Below are 22,905 nucleotides of genomic sequence, written 5' to 3' on the forward strand. Positions count from 1 at the left end.
GCTGTCTACATCTCCAAATCTCAAAATGCTCTGTTCCACTTTGTGATGTCATGAGGCAGTAGTTTTCAAGTTAACAACTACCTTTTACCTTTATTTCAGTAGAAATTGGCAATTCCAGGGCTGAATGATCCAAATGATTCTAGTGAAGGTGTATTGAGTTTAAAAACACAGTGGAGCACTTCCTGTATTACCACATGACATTACAAGGTGGAACAGAGTTGTTTTTTTGTGTGTGTGTGTGTGTGTGTTAAACATGTGTGAATGAAACAAAACACAACTCCAGATATGTTTCTGATGAGGAAACAACATTATAGCGTAGATCAGAGAATAGTGTATATGTGCCCTTTAAGAATAAAACTGTGTGCAAAAAGTGAAGTTATAGCAGACGTGTGTTGTATACAAATCATGTGTACGGTATTATGATCTTATTTTGAGAATGTAAATTGCAATCAAAACTGGTATTCTTTCATAACATTCTTCCTCTAAGTATCTTGACATTTCTATAGATTTCAGTGATAGCGGAGGTTGGATTACTTTGTGGGATCAAATATTCAAGTGAGTTTGGTCTTTTGTGACAGAGAAACTAACCCTGCACTTTTGTCAAATTGTCGTCTCCAAGCAGTTTGATTACTCCCTGTTCCTTTGTTCCCTTCTTCCTCAGTTCATGAATAAAGCAATCATGGAGGTTAAGTGAATGGCCCTAAATGTGCTTGATTGCTAGCTGCCAGATAGCTCCAATCTAAATCATCCATTTTCTTTACAGAGTTTCTAATAAAAGTGTAATTTTCTTGTTTGTCTTGCAGGCCAGTGGGGTCAGTGTATTGGAGATGAGTGTGGTTCTGGAGGTTTTCAAACCAGGTCGGTATGGTGTGTACACGCAGAGGGCTGGACCACGCACCACTCCCACTGTCCTCAAGGGGGCAGACCTGAGACGCGACGGTCATGTTTTAAGGTCTGCGGATGGCACCAGGACCTGTTCGAATGGGACGTATCTGAGTGGGGTTCCTGTGTCCTCGTCCCCTTCTTTTCGAATGAGCTCAAAATAAGGACAGATTGCGTAACGGCACAACATGGTATCCAACGCCGAAAAGTCCACTGCGTTCGCTCCACCAATCGGACAGCAGTCTCACTCAGGATATGTGAGTTTTTTTCTCAGAAGCCCGCAGTGGAGCAGGCTTGCCTCATCCCCTGCCCCCAGGACTGTATAGTGTCAGATTTCACTTCCTGGTCCAGCTGTAGTCGAACCTGCGGGGCGGGGCTACAGTATCGGACTCGACATGTCCTAGCCACACCTATGTACGGAGGAGCGAATTGTCCCAACCTCACAGAGACCAGGACTTGTACCCACCCCATTGACTGTCCTGCTGGAGAGGAAGAGCACCAGTACAGCCTTAAAGTGGGGGCATGGAGTGAGTGCAGACTACCACATGACAAAGACTCACTTTTGAGCGGGAGAACAACAGTGGACTTCAGCAGCTTTCAGGAGAATAACACAGTATTACAGCACCCTCACGCAAATCAAAAACGCACCCATCTGCACCCGCCCCAGCACCCTCAGAGCCGCTACCCCATGTCCTGGGAACTGGAGGTGGGATACCAAACCAGACAAGTCCGCTGCACCCGGAGTGATGGCAAAAATGTCATGCTGAGGTAGGCGACTCACGCACCTGTCACTCTCAAGGAGTTATTACACAGTGACATCCTGAATAAAAAGTAGCTTTTCCAGACGTTCAATATAAAGATGATAATGAAAAATACCAGGACTCTGACGAAGGAAATGATTTGCAGCTCAGATAAGTGAGTTTATCTTAATCTCTTTTTCTGCTGATGGGGCTTTGGAGCTGGGAAAGTGCTTTGTTGCTGACATTCAGAAAGTGAACTTAAAAACCTTGTTGTTTTTAGTCTTTGTTATTTTCTTACTTCCTTAAGGGCTTAGACTAGGGATCCTGAGATTGCCCACAAGTCAGCGTTAAACCTCATCTGTCTAGTTAATACTGTAGCAACAAGTCTACACAGCCTATGCTAAGTATCAAGTGAACGCTAACATGCGCAACTTTGAATATATCTTTAATATGGGTGACGTCCATCCATCCATCCATCCATTTTCTTCCGCTTATCCGGAGCCGGGTCACGGGGGTAGCAGTCTAAGCAGGGACTCCCAGACTTCCCTCACCCTGGACACGTCCTCCAGCTCCTCCGGTGGGACCCCAAGGTGTTCCCAGGCCAGCCGAGAGACATAGTCCCTCCAGCGTGTCCTGGGTCTTCCCCGGGGCCTCCTCCCGGTGGGACATGCCCAGAACACCTCCCTAGGGAGGCGTCCAGGAGGCATCCTGAGCAGATGCCCGAGCCACCTCAGCTGGTTCCTCTCAACGTGTAGGAGCAGCGGCTCTACTCCGAGCTCCTCCCGTGTGACCGAGCTCCTCACCCTATCCCTAAGGGTGCGCCCGGCCACTCCGCGGAGGAAGCCCATTTCAGCCGCTTGTATCCGCGATCTTGTCCTTTCGGTCATTACCCAGAGCTCATGACCATAGGTGAGGGTAGGAACGTAGATTGACCGGTAAATCGAGAGCTTCGCCTTCCGGCTCAGCTCCTTCTTTACCACAACGGACCGATACAGCGACCGCATCACTGCAGACGCTGCACCGATCCGCCTGTCAATCTCCCGCTCCATCCTTCCCTCACTCGTGAACAAGACCCCGAGATACTTGAACTCCTCCACTTGGGGCAGAGACTCACCACCCACCCGGAGAGAGCAAACCTCCTTTTTCCGGTCGAGAACCATGGCCTCGGATTTGGAGGAGCTGATTCTCATCCCAGCCGCTTCACACTCGGCTGCAAACCGCCCCAGTGCCTGCTGCAGGTCCTGGCTCGAAGAAGCCATCAGTACAACATCATCTGCAAACAGCAGAGATGAAATCCTGTGGTTCCCAAACCAGGCCCCCTCCGGCCCCTGGCTGCGCCTAAAAATTCTGTCCATAAATATAATGAACAGAACCGGTGACAAAGGGCAGCCCTGGCGGAGTCCAACATGCACCGGGAACAGGTCTGACTTACTGCCGGCAATGCGAACACAGCTCCTGCTCCAGTCATACAGGGAACGGACAGCCCTTAGCAAAGAGCCCCGGACCCCATACTCCCAGAGCACCCCCCAAAGGACATCACGAGGGACACGGTCGAATGCCTTCTCCAGATCCACAAAACACATGTGGACTGGTTGGGCATACTCCCATGAGCCCTCGAGGACCCGATGGAGAGTGTAGAGCTGGTCCAGTGTTCCACGACCAGGACGAAAACCACACTGCTCCTCCTGAATCCGAGGTTCGACTATCGGTCGGATTCTCCTCTCCAGTACCCTGGAATAGACCTTACCGGGAAGGCTGAGGAGTGTGATTCCCCTGTAATTGGAACACACCCTCCGGTCCCCCTTCTTATACAGAGGGACCACCACCCCGGTCTGCCATTCCACAGGTACTGTCCACGACCGCCACGCGATGTTGCAGAGACGTGTCAGCCAAGACAGCCCCACAACATCCAGAGACTTGAGGTACTCAGGACGGATCTCGTCCACCCCCAGAGCCTTGCCACCGAGGAGCTTGCCAACCACCTCAGTGACTTCAGCCAGGGTGATGGACGAGTCCACCTCTGGGTCCCCAGTTTCTGCTTCCTCCTCGGAAGACGTGACAGTGGGATTGAGGAGATCCTCAAAGTATTCCTTCCACCGCCCGACAACATCCCCAGTCAAAGTCATCAGCTCTCCACCCGCACTGTAAACAGTGTTGGTGAAGCACTGCTTCCCCCTCCTGAGGCGTTGGACGGTTTACCAGAATCTCTTTGAGGCCGTCCGATAGTCCTCCTCCATGGCCTCCCCGAACTCCTCCCAACCCCGAGTTTTTGCCTCTGTGACTGCCCGAGCCGCAACACGCTTGGCCCGCCTGGCCCGCCGGTACTCATCAGCTGCCTCAAGAGTCCCACGAGCCAACAAGGCTCGATAGGACTCCTTCTTCAGCTTGACGGCATCCCTTACTTCCGGTGTCCACCACCGGGTTCGTGGATTGCCGCCGCGACAATAGAGGTGGAGAACATGGCCCACTCGGAGTCCATGTCTCCAACCTCCCCCGGGATCAGGGAGAAGCTCTCCCGGAGGTGGGAGTTGAAGACCCCCCTGACAGAGGGCTCCGCCAGACGTTCCCAGCAGACCCTCACAATGCGCTTGGGCCTGCCAGGTCTGTCCGGCTTCCTCCTCCGCCAGCGGATCCAACTCACCACCAGGTGGTGATCAGTTGACAGCTCAGCCCCTCTCTTCACCCGAGTGTCCAAGACACGCGGTCCGAGGTCAGATGACACGACAACAAAGTCGATCATCGACCTCCGACCTAGAGTGTCCTGGTGCCATGTGCACCGATGGACACCCTTGTGCTCGAACATGGTGTTTGTTATGGACAAGCTGTGACTAGCACAGAAGTCCAATAACAAAACACCGCTCGGGTTCAGATCGGGGAGGCTGTTCCTCCCAATCACGCCCCTCCAAGTGTCACTGTCGTTACCCACATGGGCGTTGAAGTCCCCCAGGAGAACAACGGAGTCCCCGGTTGGTGCACTGTCTAGTACCCCTCCCAGGGACTCCAAGAAGGCCGGGTACTCTGCACTGCTGTTTGGCCCGTAGGCCGACACAACAGTGAGAGACCTGTCCCCGACCCGAAGGCGCAGGGACGTGACCCTCTCGTTCAGCGGAGTGAACCCCAACACGCAGCGGCTGAGCTGTGGGGCAATGAGCAAGCCCACACCAGCTCGCCGCCGCTCCCCGCGGGCAACGCCAGAGAAATGGAGAATCCAACCCCTCTCAAGAAGTTGGGTTCCAGAGCCCAAGCTGTGCGTGGAGGTGAGGCCGACTATATCTAGCCGGTAACGCTCAACCTCCCGCACAAGCTCAGGCTCCTTCCCCCCCAGCGAGGTGACATTCCACGTCCCCAGAGCTAGTCTCCATGTCCGGAGATCCGGTCGTCGAGGTCCCCGCCTTCGACTGCCACCCGGATCTCTCCGCACCTGCCCCTCATGGCTCCTCCCGCAGGTGGTGGGTCCACGGGAGGACGGCCCCACGTCGTTCCTTCGGGCTGGGCCCGACCGGGCCCCGTGGGGAAAGGCCCGGCCACCAGGCGCTCGCTGCCAAGCACCCACCCCAGGCCTGGCTCCAGGGTGGGGCCCCGGTAACGCCAGTCCGGGCGACGTAACTGGCCTCGCTGTTTCTCTATCCATGGGGGCTTCTGGGTGACGTGTCTTGCTCAATCAAGAACACTGATTATATGCAGACCCAAAACCTCAAACTTATGGGTAACACTCCTTCCACTGTGGCAATGCCATTTTCAAACATATGCACATGAAAATCTCTTAGAAAAAATACTAATATTATACACTAAACAGAACTCTAAAATACAGAAAAATAAATTGCAAATGTTTCTCCATGTGCAGTTCTTGATTCCATTCAAGCGATATGAGCGCAGTTGGGATGTGCAGTCACATAATGAGTTTTATTTTACTGATGGTACTTATTTATTCAATCATTTGCAGATTATGTGGAATCTGCTGTTATTCCTCCGTGTTAGCCTGGCAGCACGGCACGGCGAAGCTAAATGTCAAGTGCTCCCCTCCACTCTCTGCACTAACCTGGTATTTGGATGATTTTGACACAGAAAGCTGCACACATGAGCACACAATCTCTCTCTTAAAGATAAAGGACAATATTAGGAGCCTTTCGATGCCAGATCAACCCTTCAATGTTATCCATTTTAAGTAAAATGCCACTTCTGAAGGCTACTGAACATGCTAATAAAGTAAAGTAGCTGTAATTGGCCAGGGTTTTGTTTGCCCGGTCCCAATGATCTAGCATAATTAAATGTTAGTAGAAAACATTGTCTGAAAAAGCTGTTGTAAAGCTGGGTACATGCCCAATAGTAGTGGAAAAGGTACTCAATATTGTTACTTAAATAAGTAAAGAGCAAAAAAAACAAATCTCAAGTAAAAGTATCACATGGAGAAATCAGCTTAAGTATTTCAAGCAGATTTTGAGAGCTAATAAATCTTCAAAGGTAGTGATTTTGTGCTGAATTTTGATCAACAGAAACAACTGAACCAAACAGAAAAAAAAAAAAAAAAAAAAAAAACCCAGCATGTTTTTTTCTTGCTGTTTTTCTTTGTATATTTGTGTTTGCTCAAATTATGAACTGATAAAAATAAACCCCTCAGGCTTTTCAGCAGGTCTCAAACAATAATAAAAAATACTTTCACTTTTCAGTTCAGTTAAAAATGTAGTGGAGTAAAGAGTACAGATACCTTCTCACAAATTTAGTGGAATAAAAGTAAAAAAGTATCCACTTTAAAATGTACTCAAGTAAAGTACACATACCTAAAATGTTCACTTAAGTACAGTACTTTACCACTTTTCCTTTTTACGCTCCACCACTGGTGCCCAACAATGAAGTTCAGTTTGTTTAAATGCTTTGTGAGAGCTAAGGGCAAGATTTACATACCTACTTTCTCTCTCTGCGGTGTGAAAATCAAGTACTCCATCTTTAATACCTGTGCGCTATTTTCAGATCGAGCCTTTTGGGATTACCACCAAAAATAAGCAGTGTAGACATATTAAGTCCTATTTATATCACAAAACTTCAGTATTGTATTGTAACAGATCTTCAATACGCTGGCAATTCAAAGCCCTCTAAATATTTCACTATTTAAATCAACATAAACGAAGCAAACGCAATAAGTATACACAGCTGAGATTAAAAAGCTTTATAATATTGGCTGAATAGATTTAGCATTTGTAATTTCTAACTCAGAGTCTACACTGCACAGCCTTGTTATCACACTATTTACTGAGACGTGAGACTGGAGCTTGTGAAGAAGGATTTCCCACCTGGCCCATGCATCATACTGCTCCTCTAATTACATTGTTGGATTCTGGGATGAGCTTTGTTCTCATTTTAATAATCTAAACTAATTAAAAGTGTCCAAATGAAACAACAAAAACTGTAATTGGATAACTGTTGATGTGTTTCTGTCTTTTTGTCAGCTAAATCCATGTACTCTGCATGTTGATGTCACAGCTATTATAGAGGTCAAATGTTTATGCAGCTTGTATGAGGCTGTCAACTCTCGAGGGATATGGTATTTCACTCAGTTTATGTCAATTATAGTAACAGGATTCACTCACTGTCAGCCCAGGTCTGTATTTTTAAGATATCATGACATTAACAATCAACTTGACATACCTATCAGTATGCACTATGTATGTGCCTGTTGCCATAGTAATATTATGTTGCCTTGAATATTCCACATCATGGCATTAACAGTGCAGCCATTTAAAATTGTCTATCATCATGGAGAAAAGCAGGTGTGCCTACCAGGCCAGGTTACAGGTCAGCTTTGTGAACAAGTGACTTCAACATTTTTCTGGGAAAACATTAAGGCAAAGCAATGGCATCTCTGTGGAGAAAGAAATGTATTACTGTAGCTGCACAGAATGACTTGCATGTTGTCCCATTAGAATTATAAGGGTCTATCTAACTTTTTGTCAAAATTGAGTTATTCATAAATTCTTACTCCTGGGTACACACTATACACTATATCAAAGTTTTATGGAGTTTGATGCTTTTCTGAGCACTTTATGAGCAAAAACAGATGCATTTTTGATGGTTCCCTTGGTGTTATAAAGTTTTATCTGCCTGAACCAATCAGAACACAAAATCAATTTAAATTGACCAATCACAGTTCTGGAATGTTGCCATTTAAGCCTTGTTCTCTAACAGAAAACAGCTTTTGTTGTATAAAAAGGACATTTCATCCCCAATTTCAGATAAACAAATTAATATCCAGTAACTTTTATTTATGACTGAATTTTGATCATATTTGTTACTTTAATGTTAATAGGCTTATATAGCCATAGACTATGGTTATAGCCAGCAGTATAGTGTTGGACCATAATGCTTTTTGGTTGTAATGTTTTTTGCTTATCTCTTTCATTCCCAAAACATTTAGATTTTGTTTACAATAAACTAAAATATAATAATATACTGTAAAATATGTAAACACAAACTAGTAACTATTCCAAAACGAGATGGATTGGGTCTCAAGAGGTGACATTGAGTATTCTGCATATCAAATCATAAAACCAATCTGATCTAAAATGTTTTTGGATTAGAGCTGGATCAAAACAGCTGATATGAAAAAAAAAAAAAAGACAAACAAACCAACAAACAACTAAACAACATTAAAAACATCATTAAAATTATTTGCCTGTTTGTTATCTTATGTTTACAATCCATCCAATCAACCATTTTCTTCCGCTTATCCGGTGCCGGGTCGTGGCGGGCAGCAGGCTAAGCAAGGACTCCCAGACTTCCCACACCCCAGACACATCCTCCAGCTCCTCTGGTGGGACCCCAAAGGCGTTCCAGGCCAGCCGAGAGACATTGTCCCTCCAGCATGTCCTGGGTCTTACCCAGGGCCTCCCCCCAGTGGGACAAGGCCAGAACACCTCCCTAGGGATGTGTCCAGGAGGCATTCTGAGCAGATGCCTGAGCCACCTCAGCTGGCTCCTCTTAACCTGCAGGAGCAGTGGCTCTACTCTGAGCTTCTCCTGTGTGACTGAGCTCCTCACCCTCTCTCTAAGGGAGCACCCAGCCTCCCTGGAGGAAGCTAATTTCGGCCGCTTGTATCCGTGATCTTGTCCTTTCGGTCATTACTCAGAGCTCATGACCATAGATGAGGGTAGGAACGTAGATTGACTGGTAAATGTAGATTGACCCACCTGAAGAGGGCAAGTCACCTTTGTCCGGTCAAGAACCATGGCATCGGATTTGGAGGAGCTGATTCTTATCCCAGCTGCTTCACACTCGGTTGCAAATTCTGTCCATGTACAATGAACAGAACCGGTGACAAAGGGCAGCCCTGAATCCAAGGTTCAACTATCGGTCGGATTCTCCTCTCCAGTACCCTGGAATAGACCTTACCGGGAAGGCTGGGGAGTGTGATTCCCCTGTAATTGGAACACACCCTCTGGTCTTCCTAAAGAGGGACCACCACCCCGGTCTGCCAGTCCAGAGGTAGCATCCCTGACCGCCATGTGATGCTGCAAAGACGTGTCAGCCAAGACAGCCCCACAATATCCAGAGACTTAAGATTCTCGGTATGGATCTCATCCACCCCCGGGGCCTTGCCACCGAGGAGCTTGCCAAACCACCTCAGTGACTTCAGCCAGGGTGATGGACGAGTCCATCTCTGTGTCCCCAGTCTCTGCTTCCTCCTCGGAAGACGTGACCGTGGGATTGAGGAGATCCTCAAAGTATTCCTTCCACCATCCAACAACATCCCCAGTTGAGGTCAGCAGCTCTCCGCCCGCACTGTAAACAGTGTTGGTGAAGCACTGCTTCCCCCTCTTGAGGCGTCGAACGGTTTGCCAGAATTTCTTTGAGGCCATCCGATAGTCCTCCTCCATAGCCTCCCCAAACTCCTCCTAACCCGGAGTTTTAGACTTTAGAATTTACTTTATTGTCCCCAGGGGGGGATTCCTTTCCACATACACAGAGCACGTCTGACGTATACACAGATAAATGCCAAACATGACAGTCACATAAACACATTACGAAAACAGACATTATGCCTCAGCAGGGCCTATTGTTTAAGAAGGCAATGGCTGCTGGGATCAGGCTTCTACCAAACCGTGCCCTCCTGCACCTGATCGCCCTATACCTCCGTCCTGAAGGCAGAGGAATTAGTTGGTCATGGAGGGGGTGAGTGGAGTCCTGTATTATGGAGAGTGCAAAGCATCCAATAGCCCGATTATTTAGATCTGTGAGATTGGGTGTGGGGAGTCCTATGATTTTAGCAGCTATGTGTGTTACTTTTATGAGTTTGGTCCGGTTTTTAACAGTAAGCATGTTATAGAAGCAGTTTGCCACCGCAACAGCACAAGCCGCAGCACGCTTGGCCTGCCAGTACTTAAGCTAACAAGGCTCGATAGGACTCCTTTTTCAGCCTGACGGCATCCCTTACTTCTGGTATCCACCACCATGTTCGGGGGTTGCTGACTCGACAAGCACCGTAGACTTTGCGACCACAGCTACGAGCAGCCGTGCTGGCAACAGAGGCAGAGAACATGGCCCACTCAGAATCCATGTCCCAGGCCTCCCCCAGGATCTGGGAGAAGCTCTCCCGGAAGTGTGATTTGAAGACCCCCCTGACAGAGGGCTCCACCAGACGTTCCCAGCAGACCCTCACGATACACTTGGGCCTGCCAGGTCTGTCCTCCTCTGTCAGCAGATCCAACTCACCACCAGGTTGTGATCGGATGACTGCTCTGCCCCTCTCCCCCCCAAGTGTCATTACCCACCTTCGAGTCCCCCAGGAGAACAACAGTGCCCACAGTTGGTGCGCTGTCCCCCCCCAGGGACTCCAAGAAGGCCAGGTACTCTGTACTGCTGTTTGGCCCGTAGGCCGCCACAGCAGTGAGAGACCTGTCCCTGACCTGAAGGCGCAGACCCGCTCGTTCACCGGGGTGAACTCCAACACGAGGCGGCTGAGCTGTGAGGCAATAAGCAAGCCCACACCAGCTCGCCGCCTCTCCCCGCGGCAACATCAGACAAATGGAGAGTCCAGCCTCTCTCAAGGAGTTGAATTCCTGTGCCCAAGCTGCGCATGGAGGTGAGGCCGATTATATCTATTGCTCAACCTCCCGCACAAACTCAGGCTCCTTCCCCCCCAGAGAGGTGACATTCCATGTCTCCAGAGATCCGGTCGCCGAGGCTCCCACCTTCAACTGCGGTCCAGATTCTTTGCTCCAGCCTTCCAAGGATCCTCTCGCAGGTGGTAGGTCCACAAGACGACGGCCCCACGTTGCTCCTTTGGGCTGAGCCCGGCCGGGCTCCGTGGGGAAAGGCCCGACCACCAGGCAGTCGCTGGCGAGCACCCAGTCCGGGTGACGTAACTGGCCTTGGTCTTGTACGCAACATGGAAGGCTTTTGAACCTCTTAGTCTGACCCGTCCCCCTGGACCTGTTTGCCATGGGTGAAACTATCAGGGGCATGAAGCCCCTGACAACATAGCTCCCAGGATCATTCGAGTACTCAAACCCCTCCACCACGTTAAGGTGGTGGTTCAGGGAGGGATGTTTACAGTCATATATAGGTAATGCTGAAATATTTGCTATGCATTATCTTATGTTTATAATCATATACATGTCATGCTGACAAGTTTAATGTTGTAAAGATGTTTTCACTTTTGACTTTTAAATGTGTACCATATAGTTTTATTAAAATGTTGGAACAAGTTCTTATTTTGTCATGTTTTGTAGATAGAACATTCTAAATTACCACTTCCCAGAACACCCACTTTTACAAATTTCAATTTCTCAACTTAGACTCCGCTGAGGGTGCCATTAAATAAGTGTATTTCCTCTTTTATTTCTACTATACAAGTGGTCAAAACTTTAAACCTAAAAATCTCAGAAGTGCTCAGAATTCAGACAGAACCTTCTTATTTTAAGGAGACAATGTATAGGTTCACTGTGTCCTGCCTGGACTACAGTAGTAGTCCATATTGTAATCCCTTTGGCCAAAACAGCCCATTTTCCAGGATGCTGAATTAGAAAGTGATCCTGTGTTTCTTTTTTTTTCCTTCTTTTAAACCTATACACTGCCTGGCCAAAAAAAATGTCGCCACCAAAAAAACAAAAAAGAAAAAAACACTAATATTTCATTGGACCTAATTTAGCTTTGATTACGGCACACATTTGCTGCGGCATTGTTTCAATAAGCTTCTGCAATGTCGCAAGATTTATTTCCATCCAGTGTTGCATTCATTTTTCACCAAGATCTTGCATTGATGATGGTAGAGTCTGACTGCTGTGCAAAGCCTTCTCCAGTACATCCCAACTCTGTGGTGGTCAATCCATGTGTGAAAATGACATCTGATGCTCCCTGAACCACTCTTTCACAATTTGAGGTTGATGAATCCTGGCATTGTCATCTTGGAATATGCCCGTACCATCAGGGAAGAAAAAAATCCTTTGATGGATTAACCTGTTCATTCAGTATATTCAGGTAGTCAGCTGACCTCATTCTTTGAGCACAGACTGTTGCTGAACCTAGACCTGACCAACTGCAGCAGCCCCAACCTATTTGCTTCGTTAAATCCAGGTGGTGACTTTATTTTGGTATATCTTAGTTCAAGATCGACCAGGGCTCTAAAGTGTTTATAAAGGTCTGACAAATAAAAAATAAAAGCACAAGTAGTCAATTATCATTTGTTTGGGTTTATATTATTGTTGTTTTGATCGCTCAGGGATCACTCATATTTCTTTCTAAACCAACTTGACATGACATAATTGGACATTTTTTATAGTAATAGTAACATACTATTAGCATTGTTTTAGCCCAAAAACATTTACAAAGATTTAACACATTTATATCTATTCACAGTTTAATTTAGTTTAATTGACTTAACTAATAACAGATATTCCTTACTGTAAACAACAATTTGTGTTAGTTTCACTGTAGTTAGCCCCTCCCTTCAACTTTGTAAAAAAATAAAACTGTCCAGTTCACAGAATTCAATTTTCTTTTGTGACATTTATATCAGTGTAATCTAATTAGAGCCCATGTGTTCTCTCTCTTCAGCCTGTGCTCCAAGACCACCCCCCCTGTCACCTTCCAGTCCTGTGTCATGCCCCGACCCTGCCTGGTGTCTGATTGGTCGCCGTGGAGTCCCTGCTCTAAAACCTGCCGCTCTTCTGACCTTTCTCCTGGTTTTAGAATTCGAACACGGACCATGACCCAAATGCCTGTCGCTGGGGGCAACCAGTGTCCTGCCCTGGAAGAGAAGGAGGCTTGTAACATTTTAGGAGACTTACTACCAAACTGCCCCAGGTACTTTATTAGGCATTGTTCTAGATCTGTCATGATAACAAATTTTGATATTTATTGCTACAGATTATATTAGGATAAACAATAATGCTAATAATAATAAGTCTACTTAATACTACTGACACAACAACCCTAACGTGGGATAATTGCCATAAAATATTTTACAAATAAAAGTGTACCATATCATAAAAAAAAAAAAACATGAACTGTAACCATAGACTGTATATATGAATGGATGTAGCTGACCTGCTAGCTGTCGCGTTCCTAATAGGAAGTGATCATGGCTGCTCTTCCGGCTCCATCGACTCTGGCTCCAATTCACTTTACATTGAAAAAATGGTCACCCCTCTCTCTGTAACTGCTGCAGTGAGCCTTGTCATTTTGGTCTTAACAATGTTCATTTGGCTGGAGCTGAACGCTATGGGTGACGTCACACTCACTTAGTCCACTTCTTTATACAGTCAATGGCTGCAACAAATAAAAATAAGTTAGTATCTATAATAAGTCATCCAAAAGTACTACAAAATATAGCAAATTCCCCACTGAGCCTGCAAAATATTCTCCCAGCTATTTTTTTTTATTGAACAATAAGTCAACACAGTAATCATCGTGACTGGCCTAGTTTTTTCCTGAGTGTTTATCATCACAATCTCAAAATGCGTTTGCAAATCTGAATTTCATTTCTTTCTGAGTAATTGTGACAGGTGCCTTGTGGTGACAAACAAACACGACTTGAGTAAAATTAGCCCAATTATCTGGCAACACCCAAAATAACATTGCATTCCGATGGGATTTCCTGAAAACATGACATCCTAGATAACAAATAACGACTTGAACCTCATTGTTAGGGGCTATTTGAGGTAAAACGGTTTAGTGCTGGATTGAGAATTACTCCCCCTCGCTGTTAGATTTTTTTGTTTTATTTGCTAAATCTACACAGATAGCCTCGGAGGAGTGGATTTACATGATTAGGAGAGAAACTCATTACAGAAATTAAGCTTTTGATAGATTACTACAGGCTGTTGTTGTGGTAAACTCTGCAAATATTATTCCGTTATGCACCACTGCCCTCCCATATCTGAAACCAAACATTTGCTCACAAGTTAGGAAATAACAGTAGTCATCACAGCTTCATTTTAAAAAAAAAAAAAAAAAAAAAAAATACCCCACTGCTTTTGTCTGTAGCAGGCCCTATGCTGTTTCCCTGCAGTCTGCAAATATACAGCTATGCATAATTTAGTTTTAAACGCACCCATTTATCATTTTATTTGTGAATTGTTGCGTGTAAATAAACAAATGGGCCTCCTGCACTGAAAACATTAGGGCTTAACCGCTGTAATCAGTCCACTTTTTGCTCTTACCTCACATTACATATTCTGCTTCAGAACTTTTGCAGCAGGGGACTAACATATTGTGATCTATTGTTTTTATACCAAACAATAAGGAATCAAGAACAGACAGCCAAGGACTTTTATCTACTGTTCAACATTCTATGCACTAAAACTTTGCTTTTGTACTACCAATACTCAGCAATGCGTGTTTTGACTATATGAAGACCGCCAACATATGCAGATATATTGTAATGATCTGATCTATTTTGTGTTTAGCTCAGAGTTGACACCTTTTGTTGTTCTTGTTAATGTTTATGTGCTGCTGTTAATGTAACTGCTTTTGTATGTGACATGTAGTTGCTAAGCCAACAAGTTAGACTATAGACTTCTGGCTCCACTGACTCTGGCCAATTCACATTACATTATAAAACTGTCGCCCCTCTCTCTGTAAGCGCTACTGTGAGCCTCATCATGTTGGTCTTAAAATGTCCGTATTAACTCGCTTTACATGATCCTGGTATTTTTATTTCGCTATTGTGTCTGTAAATCAAGATATGAACAGTAATAACAGGCGCCTTCATTTCCAGAGGTCGCTCCTACTGGCATTAGCAACAGCTGCGGGAGCGGTGCAGGAAGGGGCGTTACCTTCAACAGCCTCGCTCAGGATTGGCTCTTTGGTTGCTATGAAACCTGCAGTCAGAATTCCTAATATGAAATTTGCGTCCAAATTCTCCCCTATAACTGCTAGCCTCGATGAGCTTCATTTGACTGGAGCCAAACGCTATGGGTGACGTCACACTTCCTTAGTCTACTTCGTTATACAGTCTATGGTTAAGAACACTGCTGTTTTGCTGTGATTTTGGCATGGGTTATGGTCACCCAGAAAAGGATTCACGTGTTTCCTTGCACCAGAATGCTACAATATGTTTGGCTAAGCAGGGATAAATTCATATTCTGAAACTGCCAAGCTAGTGAGCAGATCACAAAATAATCAGGAGAATTTTAGGAGCAAAATAAAATTGGTAATCTACACTCCATAACACAGGCCTAAATCAAAAGTCTGTTTATGTCACATTCACTTTGCTTTGCAATTTCTAAAGTTTTAAATTTTTTTCCTTACATAAACCTTAACACAATAATTTGATATGGTGACAACCCTAATCACAATTTGACCGCAAATTTGATATGTTTTTAAGGTTTGAGTGGCGGACTACAGACTGGGGAGAGTGTGGTATCTCTGCTTTGCTAAGCCAGCAGGACAAACGCTTGGCTAACATCAGTGCGCTATGTGGAGCAGGCATCCAGACGAGGAAGACCTACTGTGTTCAAATCCCCGATGACTCTACCCCACATCACAGGAAGGAGGGTAAGAGAAAATGCCTCTGTTATGTCTGACCCAAGGCGCACTGCAAGCAAATGCCATGTAAAGAGGTGCTCCACATTTTCACAGATCAAGCGTTGGCAAGAATTAAAGCTGCAGCTGGAGCAACTTTGTGGTAATAGTGGTTTAGCACAGCGCAGTTCTGCAGCTATACTTGCTCAACATTGAAGTATCTTTGTTTCTTGTAGATGAAGGATGGCATAATTCATGTTTATATAACTCTACCTTCAAGGCACTCTAAGCGCTTTACATCAAGGAACCACATACGCACACACATTCATACACCAGTTTACCCAGACACTGGAAATGAGGTGGAGGAGGTTAAGTGTCTTGTCCAAGGACACAAAAAAAGTATTCATTTGAGGGAGCTAGAATTGCACCGTCAGCCTGTGGGTCAATGAATCTGACAGCTCTACCACTGATTTTTACATCGACAGTGGGATTCAAACCACCAACCTTAGGATCAGTGGATACTCTACCAACTGAGCTACTGTTGCCCACTTCTGCCATTATGGATGCAATTGTATGCTGCTTGTGGTATTAGGAAGTTTCAAGCAATAACACTGGTCAACACCAAATTTATTGTTTAAGATTTTTTAGCTAATTTAGGACAATTTTGATGTGCTGAATCCAAAAATCACATTGGTTTTGCTCAATCAGGTCAACTTTCTGAACTAAGCTACATATTTGTGTTTTGACAATTTTGTTTGCGTACGGGTATTTTCACATCATATGATGCAAAATTCTTTTATATTTCTCGCAATAAACGAATTCTGAAGATTTTGCATGTGCCAACTTACGACTAACTTGTTTGTTTTTTTATATATATATATATATTGCAAGTGAATGAAATGGCTTCGACTAGAAGATCTTGCAAAACAGCAATCAAGTCACAAGTTTCATGAAATGTGCTTACCATGCTTATTTTGGTATTAAACTTGGTGACCAGGATAAAGCTTGGGCGCCACACAGCGTATGCAAGTCATGCACTGAGTATCTGCGTCAGTAGACGAGGAGAGAGAAGAGAGAGACAGAGAGAGACAGAGAGAGAGAGAGACAGAGAGAGAGAGAGACAGAGGGGGAAACCAGGAGATTGTCATGGTTTCCTGAGAATGTAACGTTCAATTTACATGTACTTACCTTTATCAATTAACATAATGTTAACATTTAATTAATACATTCTGTTAGAAAACATTTTTTTTCTCCTAAAACATTTTCTGGATGAAATTAACGAAAATCAACTGATAATGTCACAAAAATGTAATTAATTTAGTCAGAAGATCTGATTTTTCTAAATCAAATTAGCATAAAAACCTGACCTGATTGAGAAAAATGGATGTCATTTTCGGATTCAGCGGTGCAAAATGGCCCTAATTTAATTGAAAAAACATAGACAACTTTCAAAATTTTTTTTTTTTTTTTTTGTAACCCAGTGTAATTATTCCTGTTGTACTGTAGTTCTGCTAGCTACTTAATTGGCTAGTTCTGTTGTAGTTTTAAAATGTTATATAGACTACATGCAGAATTTCATGTTTTTTAGAGCTGTTTCTTAGTTTGGTGGGAGACCTTTGTTAGCTAAATATTTATCATAGGTTTAGATCAGCCAAGTGGCAGTTTAGAAAGAAAAGTTGAGAAAACAAAAAGTAGTGCATGCTTCTAAAAAAAATAATCCCTCTATGTAGTAAATCTTTATACACAAAGCGCCCTGGGGGAGACCCAGGACATGCTGGGTGGTTTCTCGGCTAACCTGAGAATGCCTTGGGGTCCCACCAGAGGGGCTGAAGGAAGTGTCTGGGGTCAGGGTAGTCTAGGCATCCCTGCTTAGGCTGCTGCCCCCACAACCTGGTCTTCAATAAGCATAGGAAAATGAATCGATGGATAATATTTTTTAGAGCACACGTGTCAAACTCAAGGCCCACAGGTCAAATTTGGCCCTTCACATCATTTTATGTGGCCCTCAACAGGGTAAATTTAAAGGTATGATGGTCTTAAAATGTCATCTTATCAGGATTTACGCAGTTACACAGCCAAATTTTTACATCTAGGCAAATGCATGTAATATTTGTAACTTGAATAAGCAATAAATACAGAAACAGTTGATTAACAAGTTTAAAAAGTAGTTATATTTATTTTATATCTGGCCCTTTGAAGGCAGCCACTTTGCTGACGTGGTCTTCGGTGAAAATGTGTTTGACATCCCTGATTTAGAGGATGGCTGCTAGTTTTTTTTCAAGCATGAAGTCAAATTAGGCCTGATTTAGTATTATTTATGAACATGATTTTTTAAGTCACTGTTGGTTTAATTGGTTTAGATTAGATTAGATGGTTTAGTTCTCCTGGTTTAACTCCAATCTATGGTCTAGTCTAATCTTAGAGCTGTTTGCATATATTCTTTGCAATGTACTTCTAATTTGGTACATTTTGTGAAAAGTTTGAGAGGCACTCATCTACTTCAAACTCAGGGCTGTGTGCAAAAGCCCTGTTGTAGCATAAAACTGAACAGCACCAGAAATCTATAACAATGTTAGCAGTGCATAGGGCTGTCCAGTTCACATCAGAAAAATAATTGAAAAACAAATTAACCCACAAATTTCTTTCAATAAGCATGTCAGGCTGACCACCATCAATATGCTATAAAGGGAGGAGAAGCCATTGTAAATTACTGACTATAAAAAGTATGTTTGATTTAAGCTTTAGACAGCACATTTTGCACACTGCAGTTTTTGGCATGGGCCTCGGGGGGTGCTTATGAGAAAACAGAGCAGGGGTATGACTCAAAGGTTAAATGTAGAGTGTTAATGGAGTTTAGGGTAGGTCATAAATACAGGTGATTTATCATGTGTTTGTACTGGTAGAGACATGCACATCGCATAAATGTCGTGACTGCACTGCTGGTAGACCTGTCTCAATAAAATATTTTGAATATATCGATACAGAGAAATACTGCGGTGAACGATAATATTAAAACTACTTTATGCCACCAATTAAGATATAAATAATACAGGAACCAAAATAGTCCAAACTCAAAGCTCAAGAAATCACAACAATGAACTCACAGAAGGACAAGACAGTGACAATGCACCAACAAAAGACAAGGGGAAACATGAGGCTAAAATAAACCAGGAAACAAGGTACAGGTAAAACACATCAGGGTGGGGCAGCCAATCAACAGACAGGAAGTGAAACTCAAAAGCACATGTCAAATAAAAACACCAAGGATATGAACTATAGAAATAAGGCAAGCTAAAACAAGGAAAACAATGGAACAAAACATGATCCATGACAAGTAAACCATTTTTAAATTGATTGTTTCTTTAAAAGTCTTGAGCTGCAACAAATAAACAGCAGAATGTACCAATAATTAGCCATAAAAGGGAATTATTCACCCCACCACAGCTCAAATCACCTCACCTCACCTCTTTTGCAAAGAAAAAGTACTCACAATAAATATTTAGGCCCACAATATATTGTTTCTTGTCATTCATAAATTGAGTGACAAGTCAGAATAGTAATTATCCTGACAGTCTTATGTGCTGGGTCCAAAAACAAACATTTTTGAAAAGAAAAGAAAAAACGACAGAAACCGCAGTTCTTTGGAACTCCACAGGATGACGTTTGAGGGTCAAGACCTTTTTCAGACATTATTTTAATAGCACCACAATGTGACGCTCCAAAGAACTCCGGCGCAGATCTGTTTTTTCTCATCATCTATTTGACTCATATTCCCTGTGCATTTTAGGAATTGATGTTCGGCACTGTTTTTTATTACTACCACAAGCCAAGTGTGAACCATGACCTACAGTTGACCACAGAGCTGCGCCTGGAGAGATGACTTGCTAAAAACAGCAAAACATTGATTTCACACGTATTTACCCAAGGGATCTCCACTGAATTACTGACCTTTACAAACACTAGTGCTGAAAATGGGATGTGGCATAAGTAACTGGTGACAAGGAACCACACTGTAGCTCCACATTCAACAAAATGACATAAAGATGTTTAATATTAGTAGTATTTTAAGATGTGAAATGAAGCTCATGAGATCTATCAGAGTTGATTTCATTGATTTCTAACTAGCACAAAAATATATCACTAAAAATGTGTTTATTGCCACACTGTGGATCTAGGCCTGTCACGATAACACATTTTGAAGTTTGATATAGTGCTGTAACTAGAGTAACTAGACCAGGGATGTCAAACACATTTTCACACCAGAATGACTGCTCTCAAAGGGCCAGATGTAAAATAAATCTAACTACTTTTTTAACTTGTTAATTCAATGTTTCTGTATTTATTACTTATTCTGGTTACAAATATTGCATATGAATTTGCCTACCCAAATTTACCCATTTGCGGGTGAAGAGAGGGGCTGAGCTGTCAACTGATCACCACCTGGTGGTGAGTTGGATCCGCTGGCGGAGGAGGAAGCCGGACAGACCTGGCAGGCCCAAGCGTATTGTGAGGGTCTGCTGGGAACGTCTGGCGGAGCCCTCTGTCAGGGGGGTCTTCAACTCCCACCTCCGGGAGAGCTTCTCCCTGATCCCGGGGGAGGTTGGAGACATGGACTCCGAGTGGGCCATGTTCTCCACCTCTATTGTCGCGGCGGCAATCCACGAACCCGGTGGTGGACACCGGAAGTAAGGGATGCCGTCAAGCTGAAGAAGGAGTCCTATCGAGCCTTGTTGGCTCGTGGGACTCCTGAGGCAGCTGATGAGTACCGGCAGGCCAAGCGTGCCGCGGCTCGGGCAGTCACAGAGGCAAAAACTCGGGGTTGGGAGGAGTTCGGGGAGGCCATGGAGGAGGACTATCGGACGGCCTCAAAGAGATTCTGGCAAACCTCCTGGACGCCTCCCTAGGGAGGTGTTCTGGGCATGTCCCACCGGGAGGAGGCCCCGAGGAAGACCCAGGACACGCTGGAGGGACTATGTCTCTCGGCTGGCCTGGGAACGCCTTGGGGTCCCACCGGAGGAGCTGGAGGACGTGTTCGGGGTGAGGGAAGTCTGGGAGTCCCTGCTTAGACTGCTGCCCCCGCGACCCGGCCCCGGATAAGCGGAAGAAAATGGATGGATGGATGGAATTTGCCTAGATGTAAATATATGACTGTGTAACTGTGTATCTCCTGGTAATATGACATTTTAAGACCATTATACCTTTTAATTTACCCTTTCGAGGGCCACATAAAATAATGTGAAGGGCCACAGTTGGCACGCGGGCCTTGAGTTTGACACATGTGAACTAGACGATAAATGATAATATTGAAACTAATTTATACCACTGACACAATAATCCAAGAGCAGATTTAAACTACAAAAACTATTCAGAATGTACTATATTGTTAGAATATCATGAGCTAAAATACTATATAGCAAAATGAAACACTTTAGTACTTAGTTGGCATGTTAAAGTTAGACTACTGTAACGGCCTACTCACTGGCCTCTCCAAACAAGTCTTAACACAGCTGCAGTACATCCAGAACGCTGCTGCTCGGGTCCTGACTAGAACCAGGAAGTACGAGCACATAAGTCCTGTGCTCAGGTCTCTGCACTGGCTTCCTGTAGCTCAAAGAATAGACTTTAAAGCAGCTCTGCTTGTGTATAAGTCTCTCCATGGCCTAGGTCCAAAGTATATCTCTGACATGTTAGTGCCATTTGAATCATCTCGCAATTTGAGGACTGCAGGGACCGACCTCCTGCTGGTACCCAGAGTTAGGACTAAACATGGGGAATCAGCGTTTCAGTTTTATGCAGCTAAAACTTGGAATAGTCTTCTTGAAGATGTGAGACAGGCCTCTACTTTGACAATATTTAAATCCAGGCTCAAAACAGTTCTGTTTAGCTGTGCATACGACTGAAAGGTTTTTATTCTGCACTCTTCTCCTTTAATGGTAATTTTATGATGACAGAAGAAACATGGACTGATGGACTTTTATTAGACATAGTAAAGTGACAGGAAAGTATTTGAGAAGTGACAGGAAAGTTTTTTGTAAAGTAATGGGAGAGTTCTTAAACTGACCAAGACAGTGTTTAAAGAGTGCGAGAGAGAGTTTTTAAAGGGTGCAAACGAGTGGGTGAGAGAGTTGCAGATTGGGTGATTATTTATGTTTTGATCTGTGTGATTTTAATGTCTTTCTTATTCTGTAAAGCACTTTGAATTACCTTGTGTACGAATTGTGCTATACAAATAAACTTGCCTTGCCTTGCCTTAAAGTACTAAAGTGCAGTTTAAACCTTATCATATAGCCAAAAGAATAACCAAAAATGTTCCAATAGCACAAAGAAAATGTACAAACAATAAATGTTAACCCCCCAAAAATATTGTTTGTTATAATGATAAGCCAATATAGGATTCATAGCAACAGGCCTATGTGGAACATTTGAGAGAAAGCAGGTGACAGACCCTCCACCAGAAAAGTTACATAGTGTACCCTTAACATGCACAAGTAAATGAAACATGTGATTCTGTCTTTAGTTATTTCTACACCATGTCAAATTTGTTTCTAACATGATTCAAAAAAAACTTTTTTTTGCTTTTCACAACTTTAACTATGGAGGCTTTTTGGATCAAAACATGCCCCATGCTGCTACAACTCCACACTTTTTTTTCTTCTTTTTTTTCTTAACAGTTCCACATTTTAACCTCAATCAAAAAGCTGCAGAACCCCAAAACTAAAATGTTTGGAATTTTAAATGATTCTGAGAAAACCGTTTCATTTATCACTTAAATTAAGTACTGAACTCATTACAAGTTCACTTTAATAATTATGAGGCATCCCTTATCTAATAACTACACAATTTAAAAAGTAATTTTGTTCAATTTATTTGGTCCTTCACTTATCTAATGTGAAAACAAGGAAAGGGTTTGCATTGAAATTGGAATTGTCGACCAAATATGCTGAATCTCATTGTGGCAGATCTATGTATGAACCATAGTGTGCGCATGCTAGGCTTATATAGAACATACTTGTCCATGCTATATTCTTTGTTTAGTTTTCATTTTAGTTTTACATTAGTCCAGGTCTAGTCCAGATTCATTCCTAAGAAATCAGTTGACAATGATTTATTGGAACACTAAGTAAGTTTTCTGGTGGATGGTTCATCACTTGTCTAAACATATTTATTAAATTCTATGTGTTTTATTGCCAATATGGTCTCTATGGACATTGCTATTTTATTTTTATTTTTTTCTATTTTGTGGAACCTTCCAAGCAGAACAACAACATGTCCATGGAGAATGGAAGGTCAACAGTAGCTCCGTTAGTAGTGTTCGTCCACTGATCTC

The 22,905-nt window shown here is 43.7% G+C and overlaps 1 protein-coding gene across 1 annotated transcript in view; it reads left to right on the top strand.

The window, feature by feature from the left end:
• The window catches only part of thsd7ba (thrombospondin, type I, domain containing 7Ba), a 273,568-nt gene that overhangs the window by 116,381 nt on the left and 134,282 nt on the right, over positions 1 to 22,905 (top strand). Inside the window, exons 4-6 of the mRNA XM_055230668.1 lie at positions 804 to 1,650; positions 12,669 to 12,917; positions 15,442 to 15,611. Coding sequence (XP_055086643.1) covers positions 804 to 1,650; positions 12,669 to 12,917; positions 15,442 to 15,611 — 1,266 coding nt within the window. The remainder of the gene's footprint in view (positions 1 to 803; positions 1,651 to 12,668; positions 12,918 to 15,441; positions 15,612 to 22,905) is intronic.

The sequence above is a fragment of the Periophthalmus magnuspinnatus genome, chromosome 21, assembly GCF_009829125.3.
Source record: "Periophthalmus magnuspinnatus isolate fPerMag1 chromosome 21, fPerMag1.2.pri, whole genome shotgun sequence".
Classification (NCBI taxonomy): domain Eukaryota; kingdom Metazoa; phylum Chordata; class Actinopteri; order Gobiiformes; family Gobiidae; genus Periophthalmus; species Periophthalmus magnuspinnatus.